Here is a 12,497-nt window from a genome sequence, read left to right on the forward strand (position 1 = left end):
TTTTTGATGGCGGAGATTTCAATGACAGGGACAGCAGAGTCAACAGTATATTTATATGCATGACCTACAACGTGCGAAGCGAAGCGTTGACAAAGGGCGGTATAACATCGCTGCTCTCCGGCTTTTACTATTTGATGTCAGAATGTTTTACTTGACTGTTTCGGTGAGCTTGAGATTAACCCTAGTTGGTCCCGCCCTGTATTATATTGAGGTGAGCGAGACGCGAGACGCGAAAAGATTTCGAGTCTGACTATGTAGAATATTTACCAACACGGGTAAGCAGTGTCAAGAACGTCACGGTGAACTGATCAAAAATAATAATAGCCTCAATTGATGAGATTTAGTCATTGCAGGAATGCTCAGTACGAACACAGATGCACAATCGCTGACAAACATAATCTTGAACCATATCAGAGTGATGACCAAAAACCTTCGAGTCGTAGACAACATCCGTGGTCGCGGCACAATGTTCAAGTATACCTGGTATGAGTTTTACAAAGGTACTAAGGTCGTTGTAATTATGTGGGTCTCACTATGGTGCGAATTGGGCCAAATCCCAAGACCGATCAAACATATGCTCCATATCTTTAAGCATCTCGACTGCAGTATGTTTGTCACCCACTTTGTTCTCCTTCAGTATCTGCCCCAGGTTGGCCAGTAGCTTCTTTTTCTCAGGTTCCTCCAGCGGTAGGTACTTCCTCATGGCATCGAAAACCACAAACTGGGGCGAGACATGGCTCTCGATTGGACCTAGTTTCTTGAAAGGGTGAACGTATGTGCCAATCAGTCTCGGGTAGTCGGCCTCTCGATCGGCCTCCGGGTCGGCCTCCGAGTCAGCGTCACTCTCAATTCCCAACTCGACGTCCAGCTCAAGAGGTGCCGGTGAGCCACTAAAAACGCCACTATCTTCCTCAACGACCAAGTCAGCATCCTCCTGGGCACCATCCTCATCATAGGCCTCCCTCTCCGTAAGCAGAACCTTATCCTTCAAGGAAACGGTACCATCTTCCGAATCATAACCATCAGCCGCTTTGCGTAAATCATCATCCACGACAAAGCCACCGGAATCTCCCACATCCCATCTTGTAATACCGTATGCCGTCCTCTTCCGCGACACAAAGTAATATGTCGAATGCTCAAACCGATAAGTCTAACGGAATTTATGGTCAGAGTCGAAATATACGGTGCTATTGTCGGTCAAATCCGCGACTTACCTTATTGATACTGACAGAGTCTTTTGTCGGAATTGTCTTTCCATCCGCCCCTGAAATCTGGTTAATACCCTTCTATTAGTGTAAAGCAGCTCTAGTCCTCACCGAAGCGTTGCTGCGTCAGCTCCTTAAGCTTTCGTATGGCATCGGGTGCTGGAACCAGCATCCACTCCCAACGGGGTGAGTCAAATCTCTTATGGAGAGAAACATCGACTTTTTATGCCCGTCAGGAAAGACTTTCAGTCAGAAAATGCCACGCTCACCTAAGAACATATTGAACCGGCTATCAAAAGCGTTCCTTCCCCCCCAGGCTTTATCGAACTTGTCCTGCGTGCACCATGGCTGTCAAAATTTCGCAGTGTAAGGGAGTGTCGTATCACTCACGACATCGCTTTTGTTCTTTCCATGCTTATGGCCTAACAAGTGTGCTCCCTCGACCGCCTTGCTAGAGCGTGTTCCGGTGATAATGCACTTATCCTTGTCAGGGGATGCGATCATAGCAAGCTCCTTCTGCATTTTACTGCGTCCAGAGCCCGGTGGCCTGTTCTCGGGGGTGTCTTCTTGGTCGTCAGGTAGCGCCACATGCGAGGTGGGTGTTGCGGGAAACGCCTACATTCCTCGTTAGAGAGAGATCTGTATACGGTATAGCGGCTCGTGAGGGGAACCAACCTGCGGTGCGCCTATATCATTCTCGTATATGACCATAGGCGCCACGGGCGTGGACCTCGATGCCTTTCTCTGGCATGTAAAGGCGGTAAGTCCATGCTAACCAAACGACAATAGAATTATACTCAACGGAGTTAGACGACGACAACGACGTCGCCGGTTTAGTTTTTCGCTGCAATGGCGAGCTACTATTTGGGTCTTCTGCGGCATAATCACTATCAGGCGGTGATGTGTCCGATACCTTCGTGCGTTTGGCCCGAGGGCGAATCCTATCTGGCGCCTGGTTCGATTCCATAGCTAAGGTGCGCAGGGATTAATGATCTTTCAAGGAGACGAGCCCTCTATAAGACTCAATTTGAGTGACTGCGTGACAAGGGCGTTCACGAAGAAGACAAAGGCAGGATCTGTGCCGTCATCTCTCAACCCTTGGCCAACCCTTCACCCTGCTTTCGCATACCAGCACGGCGTCCTGCACCATCAACAGCAGGATCAGATTAGTTACACACCGCACCAAGCTTGTGGTTGAGTACATGCCTCATCAGGCCAATCTTCTCGGAACTTTGATCCGGACACAGTCTGCGCGATCCTGATTTCAAAGCGTGCGTGGGACGCAACACTTACAACGAGAAGCTTTGAAGCCACTTTGGGGTATAATGAAACCCATTGAATTAGCATATTCAGCGAATCCTCGGGCAGTGCATGGGACAGTCAGATATGAAGATGAGGATAGGCAATAATGAGACCGACGTGGACCTACAAACCAAAAAGGTTCCGTGAACACAACGCGGCAAGCACGATGTTTACTAGCGGCTTCTTCGATGTACGTATGATTGGGTTTTTAAGACGTGAAGTGATCTATACGTTCGATAAACCTTGGCAAAATCTTGCTATTAGATGCTCGCAAGCAAATCATGACCATCGACTAAAAGCAAGAACAAGGGACGGGTCCGACGGGGTAAGAGACAGCACCATTTGGGAGTGCAAAGCGCAGGTAAACCGATCGATCTAATCTTAAATCCCCGTAAATAGGTCCACAACGTGCATCGAAGTCGTAATCATGCGGTATCAAGGGTGCTAGAAGCTGTCGATGCAGAACGAAACATTGGATTGTATAGAGATTAGTAATTCAATTGTGATTTCGGTACCTGTGTATACAATCAGGACTGCCTCCGTGTACGCGCATGGAGAGATCGAGGGGCAAAAGAAGTAGGGTACCTACCAGGGTAGCTAGTATCTTTTTGCCAGAGAAGGCAATCAAAGAATAGAGGGTATGAAGATTATCGAGATTTTTTCAACCACGAGGTGGCAAATGGAGGCTAGATATTTGTGAGCTCGTTAGCATGTCTCTTTCGACATTTGCCACATACCAGTGTGTAATTTTCTAGAATAAAACCAAGTGGTTGAGAGCCACGCCAGCAGATATCGGCGATGCAAAGGATACTTACCAGAGACCTGGGGAGCTCAGATACCGGCGCGAGATTCGAGATCGCGACGAAACATACACGTGGAAGCAGGGTACTATCCGACTTCTCGACAGCATCAGATATGGACAGATAAGGTGAGATATCTAAGTCTACACGCACGCCTGAGACAAACTCCATCCGGGCTGCACTGGCAGATGATACTGCATCGAATCAGATACCTGTTGGTACTAACACGATGGAACCTCTCTTGGGCCCTCGACTCAACGTGCTGTTAGTATTGTGTAGGGCAAGAGTCGAGCCGTTGGTCTTAACCCAAATCCGATTCCCTTCTCCCGTTAAGCCCTATTGTTGACATGCAGGGTCACTAACACCAGTCTGGGAGTACGGACGTCGTTGACTCGCTATTGCACATTTCTGGTGGCCCACCAGAAGCTGAAAAAAGGGGTTGTCGTGGTGGAAGCAACGAGACAATGTAAGACAGGTCGTTTGAGATTTTTTTAAAAAAAAGCCAATCAAACAGGGCAGCTAGTGTAGCAAACAGCTAATAAATACAAATGAACATGTTATCGTAAATGCAAGCCCAAAAAGGAGCTCAACAGCCCGTTTAGCTCAGTGGTAGAGCGCGCCACTCGTAATGGTGAGGTCGGTTGTTCAATCCAGCCAATGGGCATTCGTTTTTGATCCCCTTCATGACATCGTGTGTTCGAGCCACGCACACGCAACATTGTTTCAATCGAGTTGGCTGAAGCCGCTTAAATTTTTTCGTGACACAAGTCAAGGCACATGCACCAGCATGTCAAGTGTGAGACGCGTTCAAACGACAATACTCTATAATACAGTACTCAATGCAAAGAAGCAAAAAAAAAGCATAATACAAAACACTCGGGCTTGAGCAAGAAATCTACAAGTAATGTAACGGGTTTTAGACTGGTACAATATACGTATGCTTGCGCACACTGATGCAGAATCCAGGGTGCGAATCAATACTTTTTCTCGTTGCCGGGAATGAGTGGTCACTGTCGACCTCAAAAGCCGCATTTTCTATTGCGGTATACCGTCCAATCCTCGCATATACAGCGCTCAGTATCGACTGAGCTCTCCCAAGCGTGCGGAGCACGGTGCGCGAGCCATCCGCGCCCACAGTTACTCCTCTGCGCCGCCTCCGTCCACGCGCACGCGCTTGCTCGCTGCCTCCATCGCGCCCCCGTCCTGCTCCCTGCCCGCAACAGCCGCATCCAGCTCCTCCGACGAGCGCTTCCGCTGCCTAGGTGGCGACGCCGACCTCGTCGACTGAGGATGGGACACCGGCGGGGAAGGCGACGGCGACGAGGACGTCGACACGCCGTCCACGAAGGATCCAGGTTTAGGCTTGCGCTCCTTGCCCGGTAGCCTGAGCACATCACCGTCGCCATCGCCATCGCCGTCGCTCGGACTCTCCACTCTCGCCCGCTTCGTCAACGACACAGACCGCTCGTGACCGCTCTGGCCCTTTGCGTATCCCTGCCCGCGCCCGTCCTCCGGCGCACCAGCGTACCCGTAGTCGTAGTCGTAGTCGTCCTCGGACGACCGCTTGCGCGGTGTGATCCCCACCGACACCGGCGCCGACGGAACCTCCCCATTGCGTTCTTGCTCTTGCTCCTGCTCCTGCTCCTGCTCATACGCCTTCACCTCCCTCAAAAACTCATTCAGCTCCCGATCGCCCGAGTCCGCATCGCCCTCGGCCTCAGTGCTCAGCGCGAGCTCCGACTCGCTCGCCGCCAGATCGTCCCCGTCTTCATCTTCCCCTTCCTCCTCTTCCTCATCCTCATACAGCTCGTCCTCGCCCTCTTCCTCCTCCTGCCGCCTGTACCGGCCGTACGGCGAGCGCGTGGGGCGGGGCAGAGACTGCAATCCTTGGGGCCGCGGCGGAGCGGGGAGCGAAGTAGGCGGGGGCGGGGGCGGGGGCACAGCAGGTGCGATGGTCTTCTGCCCCTGTCCCTGAGCCTGGGCACCGTTTCCTCCGACATTGACATTGACACCGGCATCGCGATTCGCACTCACGACCGCCCGCTCGCAGATCGAGCACCGGCAGTGATATAGCGGCGCGCAGGCCTCGCGCCAGACCTGCCATCCGTATCGTCAGCAACGAAAATAAATGATAATAGAAAAGATAGACGCACGATTTTGAACGCCTCGAGACTATACTGCGCGAACCGCGCGAGCGTCTTGGGCACATACGGAATCGACGGCAGCGGCTTGGGCGACTCGAGCACCGGCGAGATCGGAATCGGGATCTTCACCTGCGGAGGACGCGGTGGCTGCTGCTGCTGCTCCGTCTTCTCCTTGCCCTTGGTCTTGATCTTCTCGCCCCCATCCCTAAAATTATCCTCGTGCATGTCATCATCATCACCGCCCGCGCCCGCGCGCTTGCCGCCGTCCTCGTCGTCCTTCACATTCTTCTCCGGCGGCGGCGACGGTGTCGTCTGCAGCGTCGTCGTCGACAGCACCGGGCTCGTCGTGTGCGACCCCTGCCCCTCGCTGCCGCTCGTACTTCCTCCCTCCCTCTCCCTCTCCCTCTCCCTCGGGGCCGCTTCCTCATCCTGACGCTCCCGTCCGTGCCCAACCCCACCGGGCGACCCACGCGCGCTCCCCGCATCATCAGACCCACACCCAGGCCCCTGCGCCCAATCGACCCCATCAAACCACACCCCCGGCGTCCTCAGCTCCGCAAGCACATCCTCCAGCTCCATCCTCGCCGCGCGCACCGCAGGGTCCGACCCACTCGCTCTCGACGCCGACGTCGGAGAGGCGGCTTCCATCACGAACCGCCGGACGAGGTTGCGCATAGCAGGGAGGAGAACGAGCCGGAGCTGCTTCTGGTACGCGCGGAACGCGTTTTCGCATAGTGAGAACGAGGGCGGAGCACGTGCGAGGCGCGTCGAGCGGCGCGGGTGCGCCTCTTCTCGCTCTTCTCCGTTAGCACTGTCCACGACCATATTAGCGGCGCCGGGCGAGTTGCCAGCAGCGGCAGCAGCAGCGGACGACGCAGGCGAGAGGAACGGCGACGGCGACGGTGGCCTCGATAGCGTCCACGGACACGGATGCACTGCACGTGTCCACTTCGCCGAGGGATCTTCGGCGCGGAAAAGCGCTTCTTCTTCTTCCCTCTGCCTTCGCTTCTTCTCTTCATTGCTCCCGGTCCCAGTCCCGTCGCGTCTCTCCCCTTCCCCATCTCCCACCCCGCGTACCCCGACGTCGTCGCCGCCTGTCGAATCGGCTTCGTCCCCATCCAATCCCGGATCCCTCACCCCGCCACCGACGGGGCTCGCGAACCCGTACCACTGGTCGGCGGGACTACACCAGTGCCCGTCCAGAATCCGCGCACGCGCCCAGTCGGCAACAGCGAGATCGCGCACACCGCCGTATTCGGTGATCGAGAGCATCTCCGGGTCGTCCTCTTCCTCTTCCTCCTCCTCTTCCTCCTCTTCCTCTGGTTCTTCGTGCTCCACTTCCACCTGCCCCTCATACTCCACTTCTACTTCCTCTTGCGCTTCGACGAGGATTTCATCGGCGCTAGTAACCTTGTCGTCGTACTCCGCCGCGACACCCGCGAGCGGATTTGAGAATCGCGACGCAGATCGGTCCTCGACCACAGCAGCAGCAGGAGAAGGAGATGACGGCGGCGCCGGAGCGGGCGAGTCCCCGCTCACCTGCGTCCGCCTCTCAGTGCCCGTGCTCCCAGCAGTAGTCGCACTCGCACCCCTCGCCCCCGCCGTCGCTGTCACCGTCACAGTCGCCTCTGACCCCGACCCCGACTCCGACCGAAGCACCTGTCCCTGCCCCTGCTTCTGTCCACGTCCGCTTGTCGACTCCCTCCGAAGAGGAACTGCAGTCGCATACGTCTGCGCGGTACCAGCCTCCTCCGCGCTCGCCCACCGGTTAGCCGCGAGCGCCTGCTGCATCAGCTCCGCGATACGCGTGTGCTTCCCGAGCCACGCCTTGTCCCGCGCAATAGTGACCACCTCGCTAATACCCCCCTCGCCGAGCTCGATAAACGACTCCACAACGTGCTTCGCCTCCCAGTCCTTCGGATCGAACTTGACCGGCGGCTGCAGCGGAAGCGACGCCGCGTCATTGGGGGCAGCGTCGGATACAGATCCGAGCCGGGGTGGCGGTCGCCCGGAATGAGAACGGTGAATGGGGCCAGCGACAGCTTCGCGGTCCCCGGCGCTGCCGACGACGCGTCGCCAGAGCCACTCGGTCCTGCACTTGCGGCATGTGGCGTCCAGCCCCGGCCACGTCTCCTCGTCCTCGTTCTCCGTGACGCACACGAGCTCCTGAACGTACCCCGCGCCCGCGCCCGTCGGATTCGGCTGGCCGTACGCGTAGGGATACTGCGTGCGCGCGTGGTGGCTCAGCAGCGGGTTGCCGTGCGCGTCGAACTGGGTGTCGCACTCGATGAGCGGCGCCTCGCGGAGGCAGAGGCCGCAGAAGGACGACTTCTTGTGCTCCCGGCAGAGCAGGATGGTGCCCATGAGCGGTGTCGTGTGTGCGCGTTTGGCGGCTGCGAGGCCGTGGGAGGAGAAGGGCGCGTTGATGCGGCAGACGACGCAGCTGCAGCTGAGCATGCCGCGGTAGTGCTGGTAGGGGGATATGCGGTAGGGCGCTTGGGTGGAGGCTTTTCCTGCGCTGCCGACGGCGTGTGGGGGTGGTGGGGAGGGTTTGACGATGGCATATTGGGCGAGGACGTCGTGAGGGTCGAGAACGGAGCACGCGTGCTGCCAGAATAGGTGCGTCTCGACTGGAGTACAGCAAGCATGGGCACAGCAATGGTGATGTTAGCGATGCGTAAGCGCGAGATAAGAGACGAGGGACGTACGGGCAGCGCTCCAGTTGGGGTGGACGAGCATGATGCGCTCGAGATCGCGCGCGTCGCGGATGACGGTGTAGACGATGCGTGGATGCCAGAGCTCGCGCGCGTCCCAGGTGTTTGGGGTGTAGTTGGTGGCAGAGACATCGAGGAGATAGTGTGTTGCGATGAGCCTAGGGGTGGCGGTGGGTATATGCGTCGGTGCGGGTGAGGTCAAGAGAGGGGCGCGTACCTTATGATTTCTTGGGGCAGCTGGAGCCAGGACCTGTTTGTGTATTTACCCTTGTAGCCATTTGACCACCGGTCAGCCGAGTCTGAGTGTGTTATAGTAGGAGTGTGGGCTGGTGCAGCAGACATTTTGTCAGGATTGGACTCGAGGAGAGGAAGGATGTATTTCGGTTAGCGTGGCGGCGTGACGGTGACGGTGATGGACGTCAGCGCGGATTTGTTCACCCCCGACGAAACACGTCCTATTGTCTCCTCCCTCTGTCATACCCCTCGCACTATTCCGAGTTAACTCTCCCGCGCACGGACCTCCGCAGCACCACCCCACGTGTTGCCCTTCCGGATTCCGATTCGCGTCATCCTCAGCTTATCTTGGTGCGCGCCAACCAGTCAGTACTCGTCACATTAATGACACAAGCATCACCACGCTCGAGTACGGCTTGCCTGCAGACGAATCGGGTACAATTCCGCGGTCTTTATCTCAACGCCCAGACGCCGTACCTGCTGAAAAATACATCGCCGTCTTGCGGATCAGACAAGTACTTGGCGCTATGATACCGTTCTCGCCCACTTTCCCATCTCGCCCAAACCGCACTCTCATGGGTCCAATCACAGATCATCGTATTCTGCAGACCCGTCCCGGGTCACCTGTGGCGTGGGGAGAAAACCTGTTCGCTCGCGCGATTGCGCAGAGAAGCTTCGCTTGCTTCGGGTACGCGAAGACGTACTTGAACTACTAGCTCATTACGCAGGAGTTCAGTGTCACCGTTTCCAGGTGTGCTTGGGTATTTTCGAGGCGCGCCAGATATGTGGACTAGAGGGCCCAGGAGCATTTTGAGTGTTTGAAGGGTGCAGATGCGACAGTGTTAGCTGATGCATCAACCGCGCCTAGGTGAGTGTTTTTTCTTCGACGTAAGGGTGACTTGAGCTGAAGGTATGATGGTTCAGATATGCGGTCGTGCATGGGACGTGCACCGTCACACCACATCTCGAGCTCCCTAGGCCAACGACGTCTACCAACACTCTCGCGCACGTTATACTCGGTTAGATGCGTGAGGACAGCGGAGGGGCGTGGCCATAAAGCGGAGAGATGTCTATGCAGAATTTTGCTGGTGTTGGGTGAGCAAGTCGCCAAGGACCTCACGTCGTCGGTCGTACTGATAGCTATCCGGCATAGCCTGACAGAGAACCAAACGACCATGACCATCGACTGTGGCGTTGCCGCGGATAAATCTATTCGAGATATATTCAATGCTACAAAACTCATCACTGCCGATGGCGAGTTCCTGTACAATACGCTCTAACCCTGCTTTATTTGCCACGGTGTTGCATCATCTAACAAAGCCATCGCGATCAGGCGCCTGGCAAGGGGTACTCAATATTAGGCGCTACCGTGGACTTCCCTGACCCGGACTCTTCAGCGATCCATACTACCTTGCGCCTGTTGTCGTCGACAGCTGTCTTGAGAGAACGAAGGAGGTCGACTCTAGTTCCCGGAAGGCACTTGGAGTGAGGTTGACGTTCGCTAGAGTCGTAGATAGCGCCCTGGGCGCATTCCCGAGCCAGCTCTTGCCAAGCGTCGTGATTGCCTTGAAACCCTTCTAGCTGAAGTGAACCCCTTGTGAAAGAGAAATACGATACGTACGTTTCTCCATGGTGATGTGCCTGGATTGAGGTCCTCACGATTCAAGCGCACAGGATAGTGGTTCACCACATAGGAACCTCGTGGCCAGCCTGCCTGTGGACGACAGGTGGACACCAGCCACCATAGTGCTTCCCGAGCGCTTAGCTGTGAGGTGCTTAAGACTGCTGCACCAATGAGCCAACCTGATGCAGGGAAAACCCTCACTACTAGTTAAGCACTTATCGAGCTCGATCATTGAGGCCATTTTGGAGCATCAAGAACTTATCGTTGGGAAATTTTGAGAAGAGTTACTCGTAGATGGAATGTGTTACTTCAAATCTGCAACTCCGACTCGGAAGAGTCTCCATCGACTAGTCAGTTGAACGCTGCCCACACGTATACATAGGATATGTGCAAACCGAGCGAACTCGAAGAGCGTCAGCATGTGACCTATGTAAGTCCAACACTCGCATTATTTTCGTACCAACTACTTAAACATTCTCCCTATCTTTCTTCAACGTGTTCCTAAACATCTCATTATTACACTCAGCTTGAACAGCATAGCTTGTCCTTATACGTAACGACCGACACATCTGCCAATTCTTCATTGGCTGCAGATTCACTCAGTGTCATCCAAAGCCGCCGGTGCATCCTCGTAGCCACGATCGAGCTGAACACTCCTTGAAAACTGCAATCACAGAAACCATGAGCAAAAACAAAACGCGACATTATGATAAGATAGCTCACATAGAAGGCATAAAGTTGTTCTGGTCCCCGAAAACCAAGATTCAGCTTAATATACGGCAACAGCTACGAGCAGAAATTACTCACGTATAGTGTCAGAATGAGTGTCATGTTCACAACCGCGATAACTATATATCATCCATTAGCGCATTAACTAGGCAGAGAGCGTTCTGACTCACCCAAAGCACACACAAGGTATACGACATTATGGTGGATGACAATCTCAACGAGCCTGAGCCGCCTGCTGCGGAAGTACGCCATGGAGCGGTACAGCGTCAGACCGAGTATTTCTTCGAACATTGTACATCAATCCATATTCGAGCTTGTTCTGGTTATGGAAATAATCTCACCTGTATCTAGGACAAAAATCGTCCCGATGATAATCACACATAGCTCGTTCCGATGCGGAGGGAGGCATGCTATCCAGCCGTCGGATATAGCGACAGCTACGTAGCAGTTTGAAGTCAGCGACCAAAACAATCATACAATGCGAGCGCGTTTACGTCTCATCTGTGTCCCGGGAAGCGTAGCGATAACCGCGAGCGAGGCAATGTGGACCTTCGAGCAGTCGTCAGTTTTGGAGTCTAGCAAAGCAAAATATCCGACTCACACCCAAAGTAAGCAGGGTAGGCACGAGCACCCGCTTATCGCAGCTCCATAGAGCGTAGACGCGGCCGATAAACATAACTGGAGTTTATCAAACATAAATGACAGTCGCTTGATGTGATGTTCATAAGCGATGCTTACTCTCCACTGCGATGAGCCCGATGATAGATGGCACTGCCGAGACGCACACCGCTTCAGTGGGTGTCTCGGATGCAACCAACCCAATCAAGGATACGCACATTCCGCAAGCTTGCCAAGGACATTGCATTGCTATCGCACACCTCCGTAAGCGCCCACTTCAAACTCAAAGCGGACACGTGCGACTCAAAGACATACTCACCTCGAGACTTCCGCGCATAGGCAAGCTGGCTTCAAGCGAAACAGTCAGCATATGCACATTACACACCAGGCCAAGCAGGTGTCAAGTGCTCACTCACACCCCGATATCAGACTCACAAACATCGTGAGCCGGATGCCCACATACACGACCTTCATGAAGCTAAGCCGCGAATGCCGCAGGAACCGGACCTACACGCGCCTCCATCAGTAAATGTGGTCGAGGTCCGGAGGAACCGGAGAAAGGACGGTAGGACGAAAAGCAACCGTGCCCGCCACCGGATATCGGATACTCACCTCGTCGGCGAACGTGAGACACGTATCGTATGCCTGGAGTTAAGAGAGAAAGTCAAGTTCAGTGTAAGAATACGACCAGGGGGCGAGCGGGCTCACAGCGAGGCATAACAACGAGACTGGTACCAAGGCGCGCGAGCACATGCAGTAACGAGGGTTAGCTCATGCTAGGGGACAAGAGTGAATTGCGAAAGACTCACCCCATATAAGCTATTAAAACGCACACGGGAGGTAAGAACCCTGTAAACAATCCCCCAACGATCTCAGACGCACCTGCATATCCACCACACTCTCAATCGTCCCAACATCCATCGCAAAGCTAGAACTATGTCTGCCGTCAGCCTGACGTCCGGGGAACAGGTGCGTAGCTTATCAGGATCAGGCCCATCAAAGGGGAGAGAGGACTCCGTCACCCCGCAGCCTACGCTTACTTATAGCTAGGGACTATCCGCCGTGCTGTGTTCCGCTCCTCAGGCTTACCGGGATACAGTACTAGTAATCGGACGCAGCCTCACCGG

General features: G+C 54.8%; 3 protein-coding genes and 1 non-coding gene across 4 annotated transcripts; 1 reads left to right on the top strand and 3 right to left on the bottom strand.

Annotated features, from left to right (window-relative positions):
- Window positions 1–250: 250 nt before the first annotated feature.
- On the bottom strand, window positions 251–2,578 carry CONPUDRAFT_144390 (uncharacterized protein; the record flags this gene model as incomplete). The annotated part of the gene is made up of 11 exons (XM_007771019.1): window positions 2,412–2,578; window positions 2,262–2,346; window positions 2,008–2,198; window positions 1,881–1,949; window positions 1,596–1,820; window positions 1,475–1,553; window positions 1,317–1,424; window positions 1,215–1,264; window positions 534–1,150; window positions 395–503; window positions 251–304 (listed from the first exon to the last, which is right to left on the bottom strand). The coding sequence occupies exons 3-11, from the start codon at window positions 2,170–2,172 to the stop codon at window positions 251–253; spliced, it is 1,476 nt and encodes a 491-aa protein (XP_007769209.1). The 5' UTR covers window positions 2,173–2,198; window positions 2,262–2,346; window positions 2,412–2,578.
- Window positions 2,579–3,899: 1,321 nt separating this feature from the next.
- CONPUDRAFT_t62 lies at window positions 3,900–3,971 on the top strand. The gene has a single exon. It is a non-coding gene; the product is annotated as a tRNA-Thr (tRNA).
- Window positions 3,972–4,107: 136 nt separating this feature from the next.
- CONPUDRAFT_165798 (uncharacterized protein) lies at window positions 4,108–8,598 on the bottom strand. Its single transcript, XM_007771020.1, has 4 exons — window positions 8,383–8,598; window positions 8,160–8,323; window positions 5,461–8,081; window positions 4,108–5,404 (listed from the first exon to the last, which is right to left on the bottom strand). The coding sequence occupies exons 1-4, from the start codon at window positions 8,505–8,507 to the stop codon at window positions 4,445–4,447; spliced, it is 3,870 nt and encodes a 1,289-aa protein (XP_007769210.1). The 5' UTR covers window positions 8,508–8,598; the 3' UTR covers window positions 4,108–4,444.
- A 1,925-nt stretch (window positions 8,599–10,523) lies between these two features.
- On the bottom strand, window positions 10,524–12,291 carry CONPUDRAFT_165799 (uncharacterized protein; the record flags this gene model as incomplete). The annotated part of the gene is made up of 15 exons (XM_007771021.1): window positions 10,524–10,687; window positions 10,747–10,766; window positions 10,831–10,871; window positions 10,923–11,033; window positions 11,094–11,189; window positions 11,247–11,301; window positions 11,354–11,430; window positions 11,491–11,523; window positions 11,589–11,619; window positions 11,690–11,718; window positions 11,787–11,877; window positions 11,983–12,015; window positions 12,079–12,098; window positions 12,180–12,189; window positions 12,253–12,291. The coding sequence occupies 15 exons, from the start codon at window positions 12,289–12,291 to the stop codon at window positions 10,546–10,548; spliced, it is 828 nt and encodes a 275-aa protein (XP_007769211.1). The 3' UTR covers window positions 10,524–10,545.
- Window positions 12,292–12,497: the final 206 nt, after the last annotated feature.

Source organism: Coniophora puteana (genome assembly GCF_000271625.1).
Source record: "Coniophora puteana RWD-64-598 SS2 unplaced genomic scaffold CONPUscaffold_7, whole genome shotgun sequence".
Lineage (NCBI taxonomy): Eukaryota > Fungi > Basidiomycota > Agaricomycetes > Boletales > Coniophoraceae > Coniophora > Coniophora puteana.